Raw genomic sequence first — 17998 nt, forward strand, 5'->3', positions numbered from 1 at the left:
AAAACAAAATGACTAGTTGCCCTCTTCCAAAAGGTAGTTCCATATGGAGAAGAATGAGAAAGAAACTTCATACTTAGTCTGTTAAAACAATATTTTGTATACATTGATTTGATAATTATTGTGTTGTCATTTGGCGTGCTATATATTTTTTTTACAAAATTATAGGTCATAGGTAATAATGAAAACATAAGCTGTATTTTGAATTAAATTTCTATTTGGTATAAACATGTGTAATTAAAAATGAAATCTTGCCGATAATGCACTTTTATAGTTAATTTATACCACCGCCAATAGACACTGCATGTGTGTGGCATTGCATAATTGAGACCGGATAAGTAAACGCAATTTATTAAATATTTGTTAATTAGCAAATTATAAAGCAAAATATTGTGGGAAACATATGAAAACTCAGGCGTGTCCCCGAGGTGTAAACTGGGAAATTAGTTTAGCCCTAATTGCTTTCAGAAAGTTCTCCCATTTGCTTTGTGATCCGTCAAAAGTTTACAGAAATTGTTAAGCTCCATCTTATTTCTATTCAATTTAAAAGGTGTTGGATAAAACTTTGTGATTGCGGAAAATTGTATCTTCATTGCCATATATTTTACCTTATTTAAAATATTATATATTTGGTTCTATTTATCTGGACTTTCTAAGTTGATACTAGTAAAATTAGCTAACAACAGTGTTACTTTTCCAATTTAACCCCATTTTAGTTGCTTTTTTACTTTTCCAAATAACAACATGTTTGCGCGTGTTCCATAAAAAATAATCTTTATCGCTAGCATCGGAATACTGAGCGTTGACATTTTGAATGACGTTCAGAGTCGTGGTTGTGTATATATCTCGTAGATTTGTGGATCCTACAAAAATTTAAAACAAAACACTTAACCATTAAAACCTGTGGTGGAAAGTTTATAGCCAATTCTTCTTTTCCGTTCTACGCCCTTGATTTAAGAACTGGCAGTAAAATTAGAAGTATTCAGCATTTAATATGTATTTCTTAATTGATGTTCATAAGTGTATATTGTGTTACCTATTTTATCAATTTGAATTTGAATAGACTAGTTGTAGTTGGTGTCATAAATAACTGTCACAGATTACGTCAAAAGTACACTCTACGGCGGTCTATAATAATAATAATAATAATAATTTATTGCAAAAAATATAGCCTATGTTACTTGCTGACAGATCAACGTTTTCGTTTATGTTTATTTAGTTTGATTTCAAATCTGGTTTCCAATAAGCGTATAAAGAATCTTAATGTCTGTGTCAAACGAACTAGTTGGAAAACTTCTGAAACAGTTTACAATAAGAGTTCATTAAAATCGGTTCGTTACGCTATTGGTGTAAGTGATATACTTAGCGGTTTTAAGCTTTTAATGTTTAATAAATTTCACTACTATTTATATGGGACTCAATATTATTAAAGATTCTAATACAGTGTAAACTCTATATAACGACACTTAAAGGACTGTGCATTTTATGGCGTTATAGAGACTTGTCGTTAAATCGAAAGCAGAAAAACGTACAGATAATCCATGACTCTTACTTATTAGTCATGGTCAGCAACAGTCTACACGTGCAATCAATCTCAATTTGTAAACAAAAGAACGAATTTCTTAGAAAGTTCGAATGCATGATGCCGACAGTTGAGTTTATTGCGGGCTAGGATAGTAAAGCGACAAATGCGCAGTTTTGAATAATTTTAAGAACTCGTTGTTTCGATCCCCGGCTGTGCACCAATGGATTGTCTTTCTATGTGCGAATTTAACATTCGCTCGAACGGTGAAGGAAAACATCGTGAGGAAACCGGCTTGCCTTAGACCCAAAAAGTTGACGGGTTACATCAGGCACAGAATGCTGATCACCTACTTACCCATTCGATTAACAAATGATCATGAAACAGCTACATAAATCTGAGGCCCACACCTAAAAAAAGGTTGTAGCGCCATTGATTTTTTTAGAAGCATGGAAGACAAACGTATCATATAACGTTTATGTTTACTGTTTCCTTATGAAAATATTTAATGAATTCTGAAGGTTTTTTCTTAGAAACTACTAGGAGGTACACCGAGGTAATTATAAAAATGTTGAACTTCTAAATCATAGTTCAAACATACATATAACATATAACAGAAATTAGTTTTAAGATGTATGTGTGGTTGTCAAGACCACGAATGGCACAGAATATACAAACGTGGAACAAACGACAAAAGATTTTTTTACATAATTAAAGAAATAAATATTTTTTATTTAAAAATGTTGACTATGCTAGTGCTTCTGCCTGCTATTGCTTCAGGGTGTCGGTTTTATGTGACAGTGTGCGCGCGCATCGTAAAAATTTACTCATCATTTTTCCCTAACGCGCCAAAATAAGTATAATTTCAAAAATTGTATGGGCACTTCCACGTTTTGAAGGGATTACAGAACTTGTATAACTCATATGTAACTACACATAAATAAACATTATTTGTGTGCTTATCTACATTATTAAAATCTTAGTACTTAAGAAAGAATGTTGTCTATTGCACTTAACGTTATAATAGATAATAACAAGATTAAGTGTTTTCGTTCGTGTCGTAGTTTCGTCTTGGAGGTTATCACTAGAGTCAAATGTTAATTTTTTTTCTATAGAGATCGAGTTGATATCGCTTATATTACTACTTTACTTATCAAGCGTAGCTAGTTAGAAGCAGGATGCTTCTCGCTCGTTAAAAGCTCTGTAATTAAAGTTAACTTCTCATTGTGTGACGTCAGACCTCAGTTTTAGGCAGCTACGGAGTCTAAATTGAAAACCTAAGGCGTTTAATTGTCATTGGACAAATAAGAGTAATATTCATGTTGTCAACGCGCATTAGTCTAGAGTCACAATAGAACAAAGGGCGCCGTAGAGTTTTAGATTCTTAATGATTATTTTTTTGAGATTCAATAACTCACAATAATACCTGTTTTTATGTATTCGGATATGGTAATATCCAGTAACGCTACAAGCAATTATGAGTTTTCTTTTGTCCGTAGATTCAATCGGTTTCTTTGATTATTGATTATATTTTAGTAAAGACTTTTTAAAAATACTGCACAGATACTAACGCAGAGAATGAGAAATGCGAAAACAAGATCTCTTTAAATAAAAGTTCTTTAAGACATATTACGTGATTAAGAGTCGAGACTTAGCTAAATATCCCAAGTCGTCAAGATCCTTAAGTAAATATATATATAATAGGTTCACGTTTATACTATTTATATAGTTTTATTCAAAGAATAAAAACTCGCAGTACTCGCACGTACCACGTACCATTAGGACATCGTTTGTAAACCGTATTATTAATCAAGTACGTACACGACGTTACCATATTTATTTATTTCTAAATGGTTTCCATGGTAGTGTATTTTCGTACGTCCACGTTTTATTACACTAACAATAGTGACTAAGTTATTACTATAACAATATGAGTCGTATATATATAATCAAATTATTCATGTTCTAGAATTGTCAGCACAACGACACGAGAATTCCATCACTATTCAACACGAGTAAATATAAACTCAATTAGATTGTCTAAATTAATCGAATTTCCTATCGTTGTTAAACACTTAAGTGAAAAATCAATTAAAATAGTAATTTAACGAATCAGACGCTGTTTGAGAGTAAAGATGGTTCTGAAAGGTTTTGTGATTTTAACTATAATTGTTGGAATTCAATCCTTGAAAGACAATAATAGTAAGTGATTGTGTTTTCTAAAAATTTCCAAAACAAGGTTCACTATTTTTGTATATGATACAAAGACCCAGTAAAAATATGATTTGTATGTTTTGGGGTTATAGTCAGGAATGTTACATAACAATTATGATCTCGAAAAAAATCGAGAGCTCTTCCTTATCGGCCTTATCATTAAACGTGGACCGTGTCTGTCACCATTATTTGCATGTACACTTTTAGCGATGTGGTTACATTAATTAAAATAATAATCAAGTTAAACCAATTATATTGTTATTTTAAAATTAAATAACAATTTCGGATAATATTTTTACAGGTCAGTTGTTTATTTATAAACATATTATTCATTGCTTACTTTATTATTGCTTAAAATTAAAAACCATAGTGACTGTAGAGTAATCTAATTTACGTATGAAGTTTCACGCATTGGGGACTGATACATCCAGGTTGTATGCTATATCTGACTTCGTCTAAAATCGGTTTCCTCCTGATAGGATAGGAGCGATCATTCATCGCGCATATCTTTGCACAGGTATTCGACTGCACGACCTTTAATTGACTATGGTACTGAACTCATGCTAACATTGATTTTTTTACTTATTATTTAATTCGTTCTTTAGTGGATTTTGATGCAGACTACTTCTTCAGTGCTCTGCGGACTTCCCAGTCTTGTATCACCAAAATCTGCCAAGGTCACTGTGGAAATAAGAATAGTGTTTGTATTTCTGGAAAGTGTTACTGTTTAGAGAATCGTACTGCTGCTAATGCTGGTAAATAGTTCTGTTATCTTTAATATGTACAACAATTAAGATCCGATAGTGTATAGTATATTTTGATTAACCTTCAATACCGTGGAAAAGTCTCTGTTAATGTTGTAATCATTATTTTTTCTAATCAAATACAACTAAATATCGTTAACTTTTAAGATTTTAAAACAGTAATTCAACTTAATTATACGTATAAAGTTGATATTCGATATTATAAAAGTTTTTAACAAAAAACGCCCCAGGGAACTTCTAACGATACGCAGTTGAGATGCAAAGGTTTAGACTACCAACTCTACCATAATTATTATGATATGTTAATTTTTTTTAATTCGAACCAATATTTCTGCGAATTAGCATGTTTCACAAATAAACAAACTATTAAACTACCTAATCTTAATGTACATAAATTACGCGTCACATTATTTGTCCGCTATGTACTCCTAAATTACTTAACCGATTTCAATCGAATTTGCACACCGTGTGCAATTGCACTGACCTAACGTAAGATAGGATAGTTTACATATATACATAATTCTACTGTACGTGTCGTCACTGAACTCCTCTTAAACGGCTGAACCGATTTGAATGATTTTTATATGCGTTTAGATGGAGCCCTGGTTTTAGAATTCTCAAATCAGCCTGGCAAATGGCGCTGCAGTCGGTACTTTCATACTTTGTTTGATATCCATATTGCTCGAAAAATCCGCTAGTAATTGTATAAATCACAATCTTTGTCTCTTTAATATCTCACAATAAATTTTGCTTGAGTTTATCAGTTTAAATAATCCATCGCATACGCGCATAGGCACGCGTTATTGAATTTAAAATGTATAAGTAAAATGAAGTATTCATACTAATATTCGTTGTCTAAGTATTATGAAAGACAACACCTATAGGTGCATAAGAAATAAGAAAAACATTATCCATAATCAGATATTTTAGGAATCGGAATATATAAATAAAAAAAAATCACAAAATATGTTGCTAAGCCTTAAACACGAACAGGGCTGGACCATTACCTTAATTAACTGGAATATACAAGCTCACAAATTGTATTTAGATAAAATTATAATATTACATAAGAGCTCGTGACCCTGACTCGTGAATTGCAAATAATAACACATATGTTAATATATAAACAATCCAAATATCAAGCCAATATGACCCTTAAGGATCTATGACGGAGAGTATATTTTACCATAACTATGACTTAAAAACTTTAGATATTTTTTTGCTAAACAGTTTTTGCATTCTATGTACGTAATAATACACACTATGACTTTATGATTTCGTCTAACTTTTTTTTATTACATTGTTAAGTTTATTACATACATATCTATTTACAGGAATCAAAAAGGAATCTCTATATTATGGACTGCGCCCAACAGTTCGACACCATATCGCCCATTTCTGTCCAAACTTGGAAGTAGCCAGGAGTTGTATACGAAAATGTATGAAAGAAGGTCTGCCATCCTTCTGTGGCAAGGATCATGTATGCTACTGCGGTCATAAATACAGAAATACCGATGTAAATCCGGAAGTAAACGCAAACCAAGTGCATAATCAGTTTAAAGATTTGTATGCTAAATATTTTGGGCCGGATCTACGTAATAAGCGAAGTAATTTAGATGAATCGATCGAGTATTGAATATATATATATATATATATATGTATATTATCATATTTTTCTAATATCTTGTCTTTTACGTATAATTTAAGACGGTAGTAACCTTCTTTTTCGCTATTTTGTACATTAACAACATTTATTTAGAGTTATAACATTGAGTCAAGAGGTGAGAGGAAAAAGTGGCGCTGTCGTCTATACTAGACAAATTTCTGTTGACATAGCCAATGATAACAACAGTTTACCCCATCTATACTAATAACATAAAGCTGGAGCTACTAATTGTGTAAAAAAAATTGTGTTAGTAGTTCCATTTGTCGCTATCATCGTCATCAATATCGCTATCAATCCAACACCTGCTCGAGCTACGACTGAATTAATATGTGTGGAACTGCGGGGAACCAATATTATACAATTATAGAGTATATATAAGTTCTTGTAAACTTTTTTAATAAAAACATCCTACTTTGTACACGGGACTAAGGGTAAGTTTCAAGTCGAGACTGTGAAGTGTGACTCCTGTATAGCAAACTTGCATTGGATTACAGGAGTTACTTAGTGCTATCTCGCGACTCTGGATGATACACTGCGCCTCAAAAGACAATTTTAATAGTGATTATAAATGAAAATTAGAGAAAAGCATTGAAATAAGAAAATTTAACCCTCTATTTGTTAACGCGTGTAATAACTTGTTAAATCGATTATCTCGGTAATTCGAAATATTTCTTGGTGAAAACTTTTATTACATTTAGAGTTCGCTGAAGCGAATATTAATTGCACTCAAATCCCGCAAAACTTATAACAAAGATATTCTTATGACTGGACGTGTCTTACCAAATATATAAATAACGTTTCTCTCTCCTTTCCCATCACATGTGAAGAACGTTGAAGGCACTTGGACCTTCTGTTCTTAGGGTACTCAAAATTTAACTTGAAACTAATAGAGAAAAAAGTAAGGTATGAAGAAGACTAAAAATGAAGAAGAAGAATAAAAATAAATCACGATTAAGTTGTTATGCGATCAATTCATGTTTTAATTTTTAACTTTACATCTTCGTGGCCAAGTTACAAATACCACGGGATGATACTCTATTGATTTTGTAATTACGAATTCACGAACGACTTATATTCGAGTAGTTCCTTGAACTTTATTATTAATTACTTTTTAATTAATCAAAGTATGAACCATTGTTTTCTATGCACTTTTGCCATCTCATAGGTAGTTCATTGATCCTTTTACTAAAAAAACCAGTCGGACGGGAATCAATAAAATCTGTGAAGGCGATTTGGACTGCCCCATCAGAGTTAAATTTTTTCCCTTGCAAGAAGTTGTCCAAATTTCGAAAAACACTGTAATCTGTTGGAGCAAGGTCCGGGGAGTACAGAGGATGTCTTAGACATTCCAATTGAAGCTCTTCTAATTTGGTAGCCGTCTGTTGTGCAGTGTGTGGTCTAGCGTTGTCATGAAGTAGCAGTGGCGTGGAGCGATTGACCAGCCTAGGTTGTTTAGCCGCTAGCTTTTCCATCATGGTTTGCAATTGCTGACAATAGACATCAGCCGTAATAGTCTGGCCAGATTTGAGAAAACTGCAATGAACAATACCGGCACTAGTCCACCAAACGCTTACAAGTAACTTTTTTGGGGTTAATTTTCGCTTGGGGCAGGATTTGGCTGGCTGACCAGGATCCAACCATTGCGCTGAGCGCTTCTGATTATCGTAAAGAATCAATTTTTCATCACAGGTAATGATTCGGTTTAAAATACCTTCATTATTGTGCCGGTTTAGTAATGTAACGCAGCAGTCGACGCGCGTTTGCGCCGGTTTGCTTCAGTCAATTCGTGAGGTATCCACCTTTCAAGCTTTTTAATCTTCCCAATTTGCTTCAAGTGAATTAAAATAGTTTTATCACTAACACCGCAGGCTGCAGCTAACTCGGACGTGGTTTGCGATGGATCCGCTTCCACAATAGCCTTCAATACTTCATTATCAACTTGGGTCTCAGGCCGTCCACGGGGCTTGTTCTGCAGGTCGAAATTTCCAGAACGAAAACGTTGGAACCAAAAACGATCTGTGTTTTCTTTTGCAACATGACCGCCATACACATCATTTACCCTTCGAGTCGTTTCCGCAGCACTAGTGCCACGGCGGAACTCGTACTCGTAAATAATGCGATACTTTAAGTTTTCCATTTTGTAAAATGAGTGACGGAAACAGAAAAAAACAGAAGAAAAAACAAATGAATGACGGTCATCGAAGCACAAATACATGAGTAAATAGCTGTACAAATTTGAATTTGAAATTCCTAACCAAAGAGGAGGTATTTGAGGTCAAAGTGGCCAGTACGACAAAACGCCAATTTCATATGTAAGGACCTAATATATTAAATATGCAATTGGAAATGCAATAAGGATTTAATGGGCTTATTATCTCAGAAACAAAGTTAGTTGTCTACGTTTAGAATTATTGGTATGCATGTGACATCGTAGCTCCTTTATATTATTTTGTTTCTTTTATTTAAAAATAAGACTTGTTTTTAGGTAGACTATTGATAGATTTTAGGTCCCGTTTATAAACGTGAATGAAAACATCAAAACATATGTAGAACTAAGGGCATATGGGGATGTCATAGGTTCATGACGCCCTATCACTTCATCATATTGATATGGTTAAGTTAGTACAGATTCTTCACTTTACTAATACAATCACACAAAGGTTGTATCTTAGATACTACTTAAGGTAAAATGTTGACTGTGTCTCCCTCCACTGACGCGAAAACTATATCCTTAAAACTACGAGTATAGTTTACAGCCATGTTATTTGAACCATGTTTTTGATTTTGGGCCTAAGTTCTGACAATAATTATATTTTTTATATATTCAGTTTGTCAGCAAAACATGGACACATTACAATCGATGTAAATAAAAAACCAATTCGACGAATTAGTTGAATTCCTTGAGGAAGGTTTTTATGGAGATAAAAATTGAAAAAATAGCTATAAAATACCTACCTAAGGTTAGATAATTAGGTCTCAATTCTGGAAAACAATATCTGTGGTGTAAGCATTGCAAAATGTTCTATATATTATGTAGTATGACATATGGTATGTTAGCTACATAAAAAGTTAGGTTAAGTAAAAAAATCATATTAAGGCGGAACGTAGTTCATAGGGCCAGCTTGTGTTAGTGGATATATAACTTCTGGTATTGTTAAACTGTTGAGCTTTAAAATAAAACTAATTTGAGAACCTCAATTTTTAGCCAGGACCTATGAGTCGAATAATAAAATAACAGTTTTTTAATTATTCCGTGGTATTGGTGAGTTTTGTGATATTTTACTTAATCAGCGCTGCCTGCCGCTAGCACTTTTGTTACTGCAAGGTCGACAACGTAGGTGTTTAACGAATAAAAACAATTAAGTATTTTTAGAATATTAGAAACAGCATATAAAAGTGAGACGCGTTTTTAACTTTCGCCTCAACATATTTATACACACACAAATATCATAAACAGTATTCTATCGGTTTGCGACAAATATATTTGGAAATATAACCGCGGGGTGAATTTTTTGTTTGCGAATCTAATTTCCGGTCACAGATGTTCATGCGTGCGAAATGTAACAAATTAAATTTGCGCAGCATGAGATATTATGCTATTCCGCTAAACTACGACGCACCGAAATTACTCGAAAAGTCGATTTATCAGTTTTAACGTTGAATTATTATATAAGCAGGGTTTGATAAGATTTTTGTTTAAATAGTAAATTTCTTTATGTAATTTACTATTGTAAAACCATATGTGAATACCGTTAGAAACATAATGCTACATGTTTATATAAAATTATATAGGATTTTCTTTGAAACATACATTTTATTTCCTTAGCTCTAACTGAACGCTATAGGTGACAAATAAAAAAGATAAAATACTAGTATTATTCCCAGAAGTACTAAGCTTATATCGTTCTAGTTACGGGTAAAGACTTAGTATTGGTTAAAGTTTCACAACGCGGTTTTATATCAAAAAGAACCCTAGATGAGGTTTTTAAAAGTCCATTCTGATATAAAATATTAATATGACAACCCTCATTGATCTTCCGCGGGTTTCAAACCGAAGACCATCGTCAGACTCGTGTTTATATATTAGTATTACAACTCTTAAGTTTTACAATACGTTAGTCAGACGTAATCAAATATCAAATTACTGTAAAAATACTATATCGAGTGTCAAAACACATTTATTTAAATGTCACATGATTAGAAAATATTTATGATCTGTCTGCAATACCTAGAGGAGGCCCTAGGAGTGAATTGAGACAATGTAAATATATCAATGAAATCGACATATTATTCGCTAGAAGTCTTAAGTCGGAAGAAGGCTCAAAAAGAGGCATTGAAGTAGACGACCCGAAAACAACTTGAACAAATAATATTTGTCATCGCAACACACAATAGGAGAAAAATTGTAATAACTGATTTTATTATGTGAAAAATAAACGTAATAATATTTTATAACCAAATGTTATTATGTAAACAATTCAAATGTAAGCATTTTAGTATTATATATATTTTTTATCTGAGAATGATAAAATAATTTTAATCTTGTGATTCAACCCAATGTGGTCTTGGCCCCAATTTTTTCTTGATCATATTTATAACTCTTCTGGTATTACTGGTTATTGAACCCAACCGGTTTTCGCACGTTTTACTTTAACATACAAGCAGGTGTTGTGTACATAAAGAACAAAGTATCGGTGAAAACCTGAGCTTCAAACACATGTTAGCAACGCTTACTACGTCTAGCTCTCAGATCAGCTGCATCTGTTTCGTGATCATTTTTTCTATTATGCCAGGTGATCAGCTTTCTGTGACTGATATACTCTGTCAACTTGTTCTTTCTAAGGAGGCATGCCAGTTTCCTCACGATATTTTCGGTCACATTCTAGCCAGTGCTAAATGTGCACATATACAGAAAGTTCATTAGTCACATCTGGGGTTCGAACCTACGAATTCTAGGACGAGAGTCGCACGCTGAAGCAAACACTCCTACTCGATATATGACTCTAGTATACTTAGTCTGGCCATCAATACCGTTACAATTGAAAATTAACAAAATATTTGAATTTGGAATTTGTGATATTTATATGATTGAAATACACTGTACGATATTAAAATGGAGTGTGGTGATAAAGCGAACCGAATCGCTGTGATTGCATTACACAAAGTAGGTATGGAGCCAAATGCTATAAATAGGTATAACGCAACCTCCTCTGTTTGTGTCAGAAAAAGATCTTGCCGTCCACGTAGTGTTCGTATTGAAAAGGTGGTTTAAACAGTAAGGGAAAGAATTCCAAGAAATCCTGTCATATAGCAAAAGATTTTATCTCGGAGATGAAGAACCATGTCGCGTATATTAAAAGATGACTTAGTACTTGTACCCAATAATTTCTTATGATATTTTACTTGGTATTTTAAAAAAGAATAGGGCAACAAAACCGAAACAACTACTGAAGCGATACAAAGGTACGAAGCAAAGGGACGTCACAGAAAAATTGTTTACGGATGAAATTTTTTTATACAATTGAGCAACATTTTAACGAACTTATGTAATATTACCGGTTTATGCATAGAGCTCTAAGGAAGCTTTCCAATCTGTCAACAGAGTGCAACGTGGGCACTACCCGACTTCAGGGAAGGAGAGACTGAGTCTTACTTTTCTGAAAAAGTTAACAAAATATCGGCACATGTGTATCAAAATACCATTCTGGAGAAGGTAGCGAAGCCCCTAACAGCAGTATGTTCAATAACCAAGAATGGTCCTTCCAGCAGGACTCGGCGCCGGGTCATAAAGCTTATTTATTTATTAAAGCTTACCACATCATACATTGTACTTAATCTACTGCATATTTTATAAAATCGTTCATCTAAAATGTATGACAGTTGAAGTAAACCTAAGTGTTTCAAAAAAGAAATTGAAACATATAATAGAAAAAAAAAATCACCAGCAAAACAGCGAATTAGGTTCGACATAGGCACCTAACAATGCTTTCTCTAAGACAGATCAGCCCATTACCGAATATATCCAGCTCCGGATAAGCACTATATATTCAATCCGTTTAAATCGCGAAGAATTCGAAAGGTAGGTGCTTGGACTTCTCTGTTTGTTGGAGGAATTTGGAAGCTTGGTTGAAAACGAACGTTTCGGACTTCATCAGAGCTAAAGACTGGCCGTCGTCTAGTCCCGATCTTAATCAGCTGGATTATCATTTATGGTCAGTTTTAGAGAGGACAGCTTGCTCTTAACGCCATGATAATTTGGAATGCCTAAAACAATCCGTACGATTGGCAATGAAGAAATTTCCTATGGAAAGAGTGCGTGCTTCTATTGATAACTAGCGTCAACGTTTAAAGGTGTGTATTGCAGGCAATGGTGACAACTTCGCATAAGCTTTTTTTATATTTTAACTTGTTTTGTATTCATATATTACACTAATGTTCTGTATAGGTAATAAATTTTATTTGCAATAGAAACTATTTTTTTTATATGTTTCAGTATTTTTGGCAAGATGGTATATTGAGGATGGCAAGAGTTTAATGCAGTCCTTCGCTATTTCTCGGTATACATACGACGAACCTGCTGTCAACAGAACTGTGGAAGCAGGCCGAACTCGTTGCTTACGTCGGCAACCTTTATGATTTATGGTCCAGTAAGTTATATAATTTATTGTGGGTAACCTTTATATTTAAGAAAGAAATAGTATTATAACGGTCATATTTTCGAAAGGTACGACATAGTAAAATTTAGGTGTTAAATTTTATTTAACTGCGAAAGAAGATTTAAGAGATAATTGACTACTGAATTTGAATAAATAGTTAGTTGGGGTTCATTCATAAGTAACGCTTACTAATATTCTTTCGTGATACAGTGTGAATAATTGATTTGTTTTTTATACGTTGATGACCATTTATTTAAAATTATTTACATATAACGGTTTATTTACATCACAAGAATACAATAATATGAAATTAAAATGAATACAAAGACTGTACATGGGCGGCATTACTGCTAAAAGCAGTTTCTTTCAGGCAAACATAAATAATAAAAACATTAAAAAAGTACAATAACAAACAAGAGTAATAATAATTCAATCGGATAATTTAAAAAAAATGGTTAATATTTACAAAAAAATACGTAAAATATACAAGTATAAATGATGCTGTTGGACAAAATGTTATAGTAAATAACAGAATTCCCTCCTTTAATAAGTGAGAATGATTGATGAATTTGATAAAGAGATATAATATAAGTAAGAATTATTAAAAATTGTAAACATCACATTTTACAATAGAATGCGGTTTCGGGTTAATTGTTCACTTTTGTGTCAATACAAACAATAATTTAAAAAATCTATAACTATTAATGATGCCTCATTTTTTTCAGTTAAAGTGGGCTGAGTTCTTTTTATTAGCTCCTGTAGAAACACTATATAAGGCATTCAAATTGGCGAACGGAACGAGAAACGAGTACCCGAGTATTAACGCAGTTGTTCTTAAACTTCGAGAGCTGTCTGGAGTGAAAAAATATTATTTGCCTCTTCACAAACCTATAATTTGATTTGAAATGAACCTGTCAAAGTTAAAAATTAAAACTAAGTTGTTTCTAATAAACCGCATGTGGATATGGCCATTTAACATTTTTTCACTACATGTTCAAACGCACAACTTTAAATCAATATAAATAAAAATGAGATAGAGAAAATTTCACGAAAACCCCTAAAACCAGGTTTTCTGTTTTTGTTAACGTCTAGGTACATTATTTTCAAGGTTTACGGGTTACAGTTGCATATGCAAAACCGTGTCGGAGCGCATGTAAAATAAAATTTAACTGAATGCCGACCTTCGTGTTTGTTACAACAAAAACATTCTTATGATTCATTTGAGTGAATTTTTCGTATGATTACGTCATTTTTGATGTTTTGCCAATTATCTTTTTCTTTTCATGTAATTGTGCCTTTTTCCTTATTCGGTCTTCAAAGGTAAACTCATAACTCAGATGGATCAGAAAGGATGCTTAAATTCAGGAACATAAATTGTGTATTTTTTCTATCAATATTTTATATAATCAATCAATATTTATAATGAGTTTATACACAAAGAATTATCACTTCATCTCGATAAAAACTTTTATGACTGATATACTTGGTCTTAAACGTTTTAAGTCGCGCGACTAGTCACTCGCCTGACCCTGCTAAGAAACAAATCATATTAAATTAAATACTAAGAATTGTTACCAAATACTGTACGTAATCAAAAATGTGTTATTTCTATATACGGGTGTTGCAATTGATTATAGACAGTACCAATGCGTGCTTCAGACTTATATTTACATAAAAAAGATATATTCACAAATCCGAAATGGATGCAACGCAAATCAGACGCACAATAATCATCCCTTGTCAATTGCATTTTAGCCGTGAATTAACAGGCATATTCCAAACAGAATGTAGATAATATCAGCCATACGTATTAACACATAACAAGCGATTGACAGACCCCTAACACTCGTCATTCCTCAAACAAGGGGGAGCCCTGTATGGCTTTGTATTTCAATCAGATATTTTATTCTATTATTGTTTTATGGACTTATGTTGCTGGTAACAGTAGAGTTTTGTAGAATATAGATATAGAACTAACTCCGTTGATTATGATTTCCACTATTATATTAACAACAAAACCCTTCGAGTTTAGTTTACTCTGAGAATTTAGCATTTTATTCAATAGGTTATAGCCTATTGAATTTTTTTGTTCTGTACTTCGTTCGAATCCTGGGTTTAACAATTCTTATTTTCTTAGTCTGTTTTAATTTGCCAATAAGTTTATATATACGTGTAAATCTATTATATTTAATGTAATTTCTCAACTAGACTTGTTTGTACATACATAATGTTTAAATAAACTGTTTAAATAAATTAATCTATGAATGAGTAGCTAATTTTACACCAAATCAAAACTAATTTATTATAAATCCTCTTTACAAGTGCCCTGGGTTATTAAGAAGTTGGCGCATTCTACAATCAGATTTTTGTGTGTATGAAGCATCCTGTAGAACGCGCAGCCTCTCTTCGATTGGCTTCACATCTCCCCTCGTAGCTCGTAGCAACGTGCCTGTCGTGTCGTAGACTTGCTACAGAGCGGACGTAACGCTGTAGCACTCGCGTAGACCTTGACACAAATAAGCACTGTTCCACGCGAATTTGTTTCGTTTGTGAAAAACACCAAAAACACGAATATTTCCGTGTCTGTGTTTGTGATTGTATGCAGATAAGGTACGTATTTAAATTAAATGTAAGATGCTAACAAGTTTAATTAGTTAAAAATAGCCTTCGTATTTATTGGGGGTTTAGAAGTAATTTAAATGACTAAATTCTACTAAGAATCTAAAACTTGCTACAATTGTTTAAAGTTTTAATTTTAAAAACAAAACTTATTTTCATTATGTAACCGGTACGTAATGCATAAGAGCTATCTCGTCTTTAAAATATGTGTTTTTATTATATTTAGAATATTACACAAATAAATCATATGTACTACAGTTATAATACTTATGTATTACAATTAAGTTTAAAACATTTTTTAAATAAAATTGAACTGGGTAGAATGTCTTTTAATATATTATTGTTAAAACATATATCTAATAATCTACATCTACGTTCAATTAATGTCTGTATGTAAAAAACTAAATTAAAAATACCTGTAAAAGAATTAAATTAAAAATATATTAAGCGATATTTTTAAATTGTTTGCAAAAAAATTTACACTCTATTGAAATAGACATAAGTGCATGTGAGGAAAACTTTTGCAAAGAATTACCAACCCAACCTGTATTATTTATTAACTTTTTACGTAAATAATCATATATTGAGATGGCGAAAACAATTCATTGCAAAGTACTTAAACTCTCATTTAATACCAGTATATCGTGTATTACACCAAAAATACACTTTAACAAAGAATAATGGAGTCATATAAAATAATAATCGAATGTAGCAATACAAAATAGTCAACCTGTAATCATGTTTACTATAAATGAAATCGTCGGGGCAGTACTGGCTCCGGCTTGTTTTTCTCACTCAACATATAATATAAACATCACAATACAGCACGAATGCTGTACATATTAAGGGAAGAAAATAGGATTAAATATAAAGTACACTAAACAACTCTAATACCCTATATATTGTGATACACACTTGAAACTTAATTTGGACAGGCACTCTGCTTTTTTGTCGTATATTCTAGAGTTATTATTATGTAAAGTTCCAATATTAAATCTTGTTACTGCAGTACGGTCATTTGTCGTAAAATATTTTACAAAATTTTAATAAATTTTATCTCACCTTGTAAAGTGATTGGTGGTCAAATTTACTAGCGAGACTTGATTAACATTATTTTGTATGTAATAATTTCTTATGGTTGCCCACCGGGAAGCTTTCCAATTAGTCGACAGAGTGCAACGTGGTCATTACCCGACTTTAGTAATAGTTTGGTGGGGTATTAGAGTGACTGAGCCATACTCTTATAAAAAAGGTATCAAAACATCGGCACAAGTGTGTCAAGATACCATTTTTGAGAAGGTTTGAAGCCCCTTAACCACACCATGTTTAATTACCAAGAATGGTTCTTTCAGCAAGACTTGAAGCCGGGTCATTAAGCTCGGTTTACACAGTCTTGGTTGAAAACGAACGTTTCGGACTTCATCACAGCTGAAGACTGGCCTAGTTCCGATCTTAATCCACTGGATTTATGGTCAGTTATGGACTTGCTCTTAACGCCATGATAATTTGGAGTCCGTAACACAATCCGTTCGATTGGCGGTGAAGAATTTTTCAATGGAAAGAGTGTGTGCTTCTATTGATATCTGGCCTCAAAATTTAAAAGACTATTGCGGAGACCACTTCGAATAAGATTTTTATATTTTAATTTGTTTTATATTTATGCATTAAACTAATACACTGTAAAAGTAATAAATGTTATTTGCAATAGAATTTTTTGTACTTTGTTTCAGTATTTATAGCTTGTCTAGGTATAAACTTATAAAATATATAAAAGGAACTCCAATTTCGGTAATTAAACTCGGTAAAATAATAAAATTAAAAATTAAAATATTAACCTTATACGCTCGACCTTAATAAACTAATATTATGATTTTTTTACTATACAGTACCTTTGACAGTACTTCACAAATGTATTCTTGTTAAGTATAATTTGTATACACAGTGTGCTATTGTATTCTATTTTGTAATAAAAAATCATTCTTTTTAAAACAGTAAAAATATTTGTTAATGTAGTTCAGTACACTTCAGAGGATTACCAGGCCACTTCTCTAGATTTTGTTATTTGTTCTTTAAAGTTAAATTAGACCAGCACTGCATGAATGCAAAGTTGCATTATTAAATCTTTTTATCAATTCAGTATAGTTTTCGCCGTATAATATTTTACAGAAATAATTGGCGAAACGATTTTCGGCCAAATATTATCTTCTTTATAAAGTTATTGGTCGTCATAATTACAACCAAGACTTGATTATAACTTCTTATGTACTCTAAGTGCTCCACAAAAACCACATCTGTAGATTTACAGAGCATACATGGTTTAATTTTATACAATGGACTGCTGCCCGGTTCGGAAACTGGAATCGGTGAGATTGGCGGTGACTTTGACTTTGACTTCAAATAAGCTCCGTAACCCAAAAATTAAGAATCGCTTTGAACATATAATTCATAAACGGAATGTAAGAAGTTTCTAATAACTTCGGTAAAAGTTATATCTTATAATCACAAAGTCCTATACTGTATTATCCTATCGATGATAAAACACTTTTATTGTCATAGTAAC

General features: G+C 32.5%; 1 protein-coding gene and 1 long non-coding RNA gene across 2 annotated transcripts in view; both read left to right on the forward strand.

The window, feature by feature from the left end:
• The first annotated feature begins 3562 nt into the window (after positions 1 to 3562).
• Positions 3563 to 6151, forward strand: LOC123712599. The gene is made up of 3 exons (XR_006754109.1): positions 3563 to 3721; positions 4339 to 4488; positions 5832 to 6151. It is a non-coding gene; the product is annotated as an uncharacterized LOC123712599 (long non-coding RNA).
• A 9022-nt stretch (positions 6152 to 15173) lies between these two features.
• The window catches only part of LOC123712495 (C3 and PZP-like alpha-2-macroglobulin domain-containing protein 8), a 154947-nt gene continuing 152122 nt past the window's right edge, over positions 15174 to 17998 (forward strand). The window contains exon 1 of the mRNA XM_045665610.1: positions 15174 to 15429. Within this exon, the coding sequence (XP_045521566.1) occupies positions 15419 to 15429 (11 nt within the window). The 5' untranslated portion in view covers positions 15174 to 15418. The remainder of the gene's footprint in view (positions 15430 to 17998) is intronic.

Source organism: Pieris brassicae, chromosome 7 (assembly GCF_905147105.1).
Source record: "Pieris brassicae chromosome 7, ilPieBrab1.1, whole genome shotgun sequence".
NCBI classification, from domain to species: Eukaryota; Metazoa; Arthropoda; class Insecta; order Lepidoptera; family Pieridae; genus Pieris; species Pieris brassicae.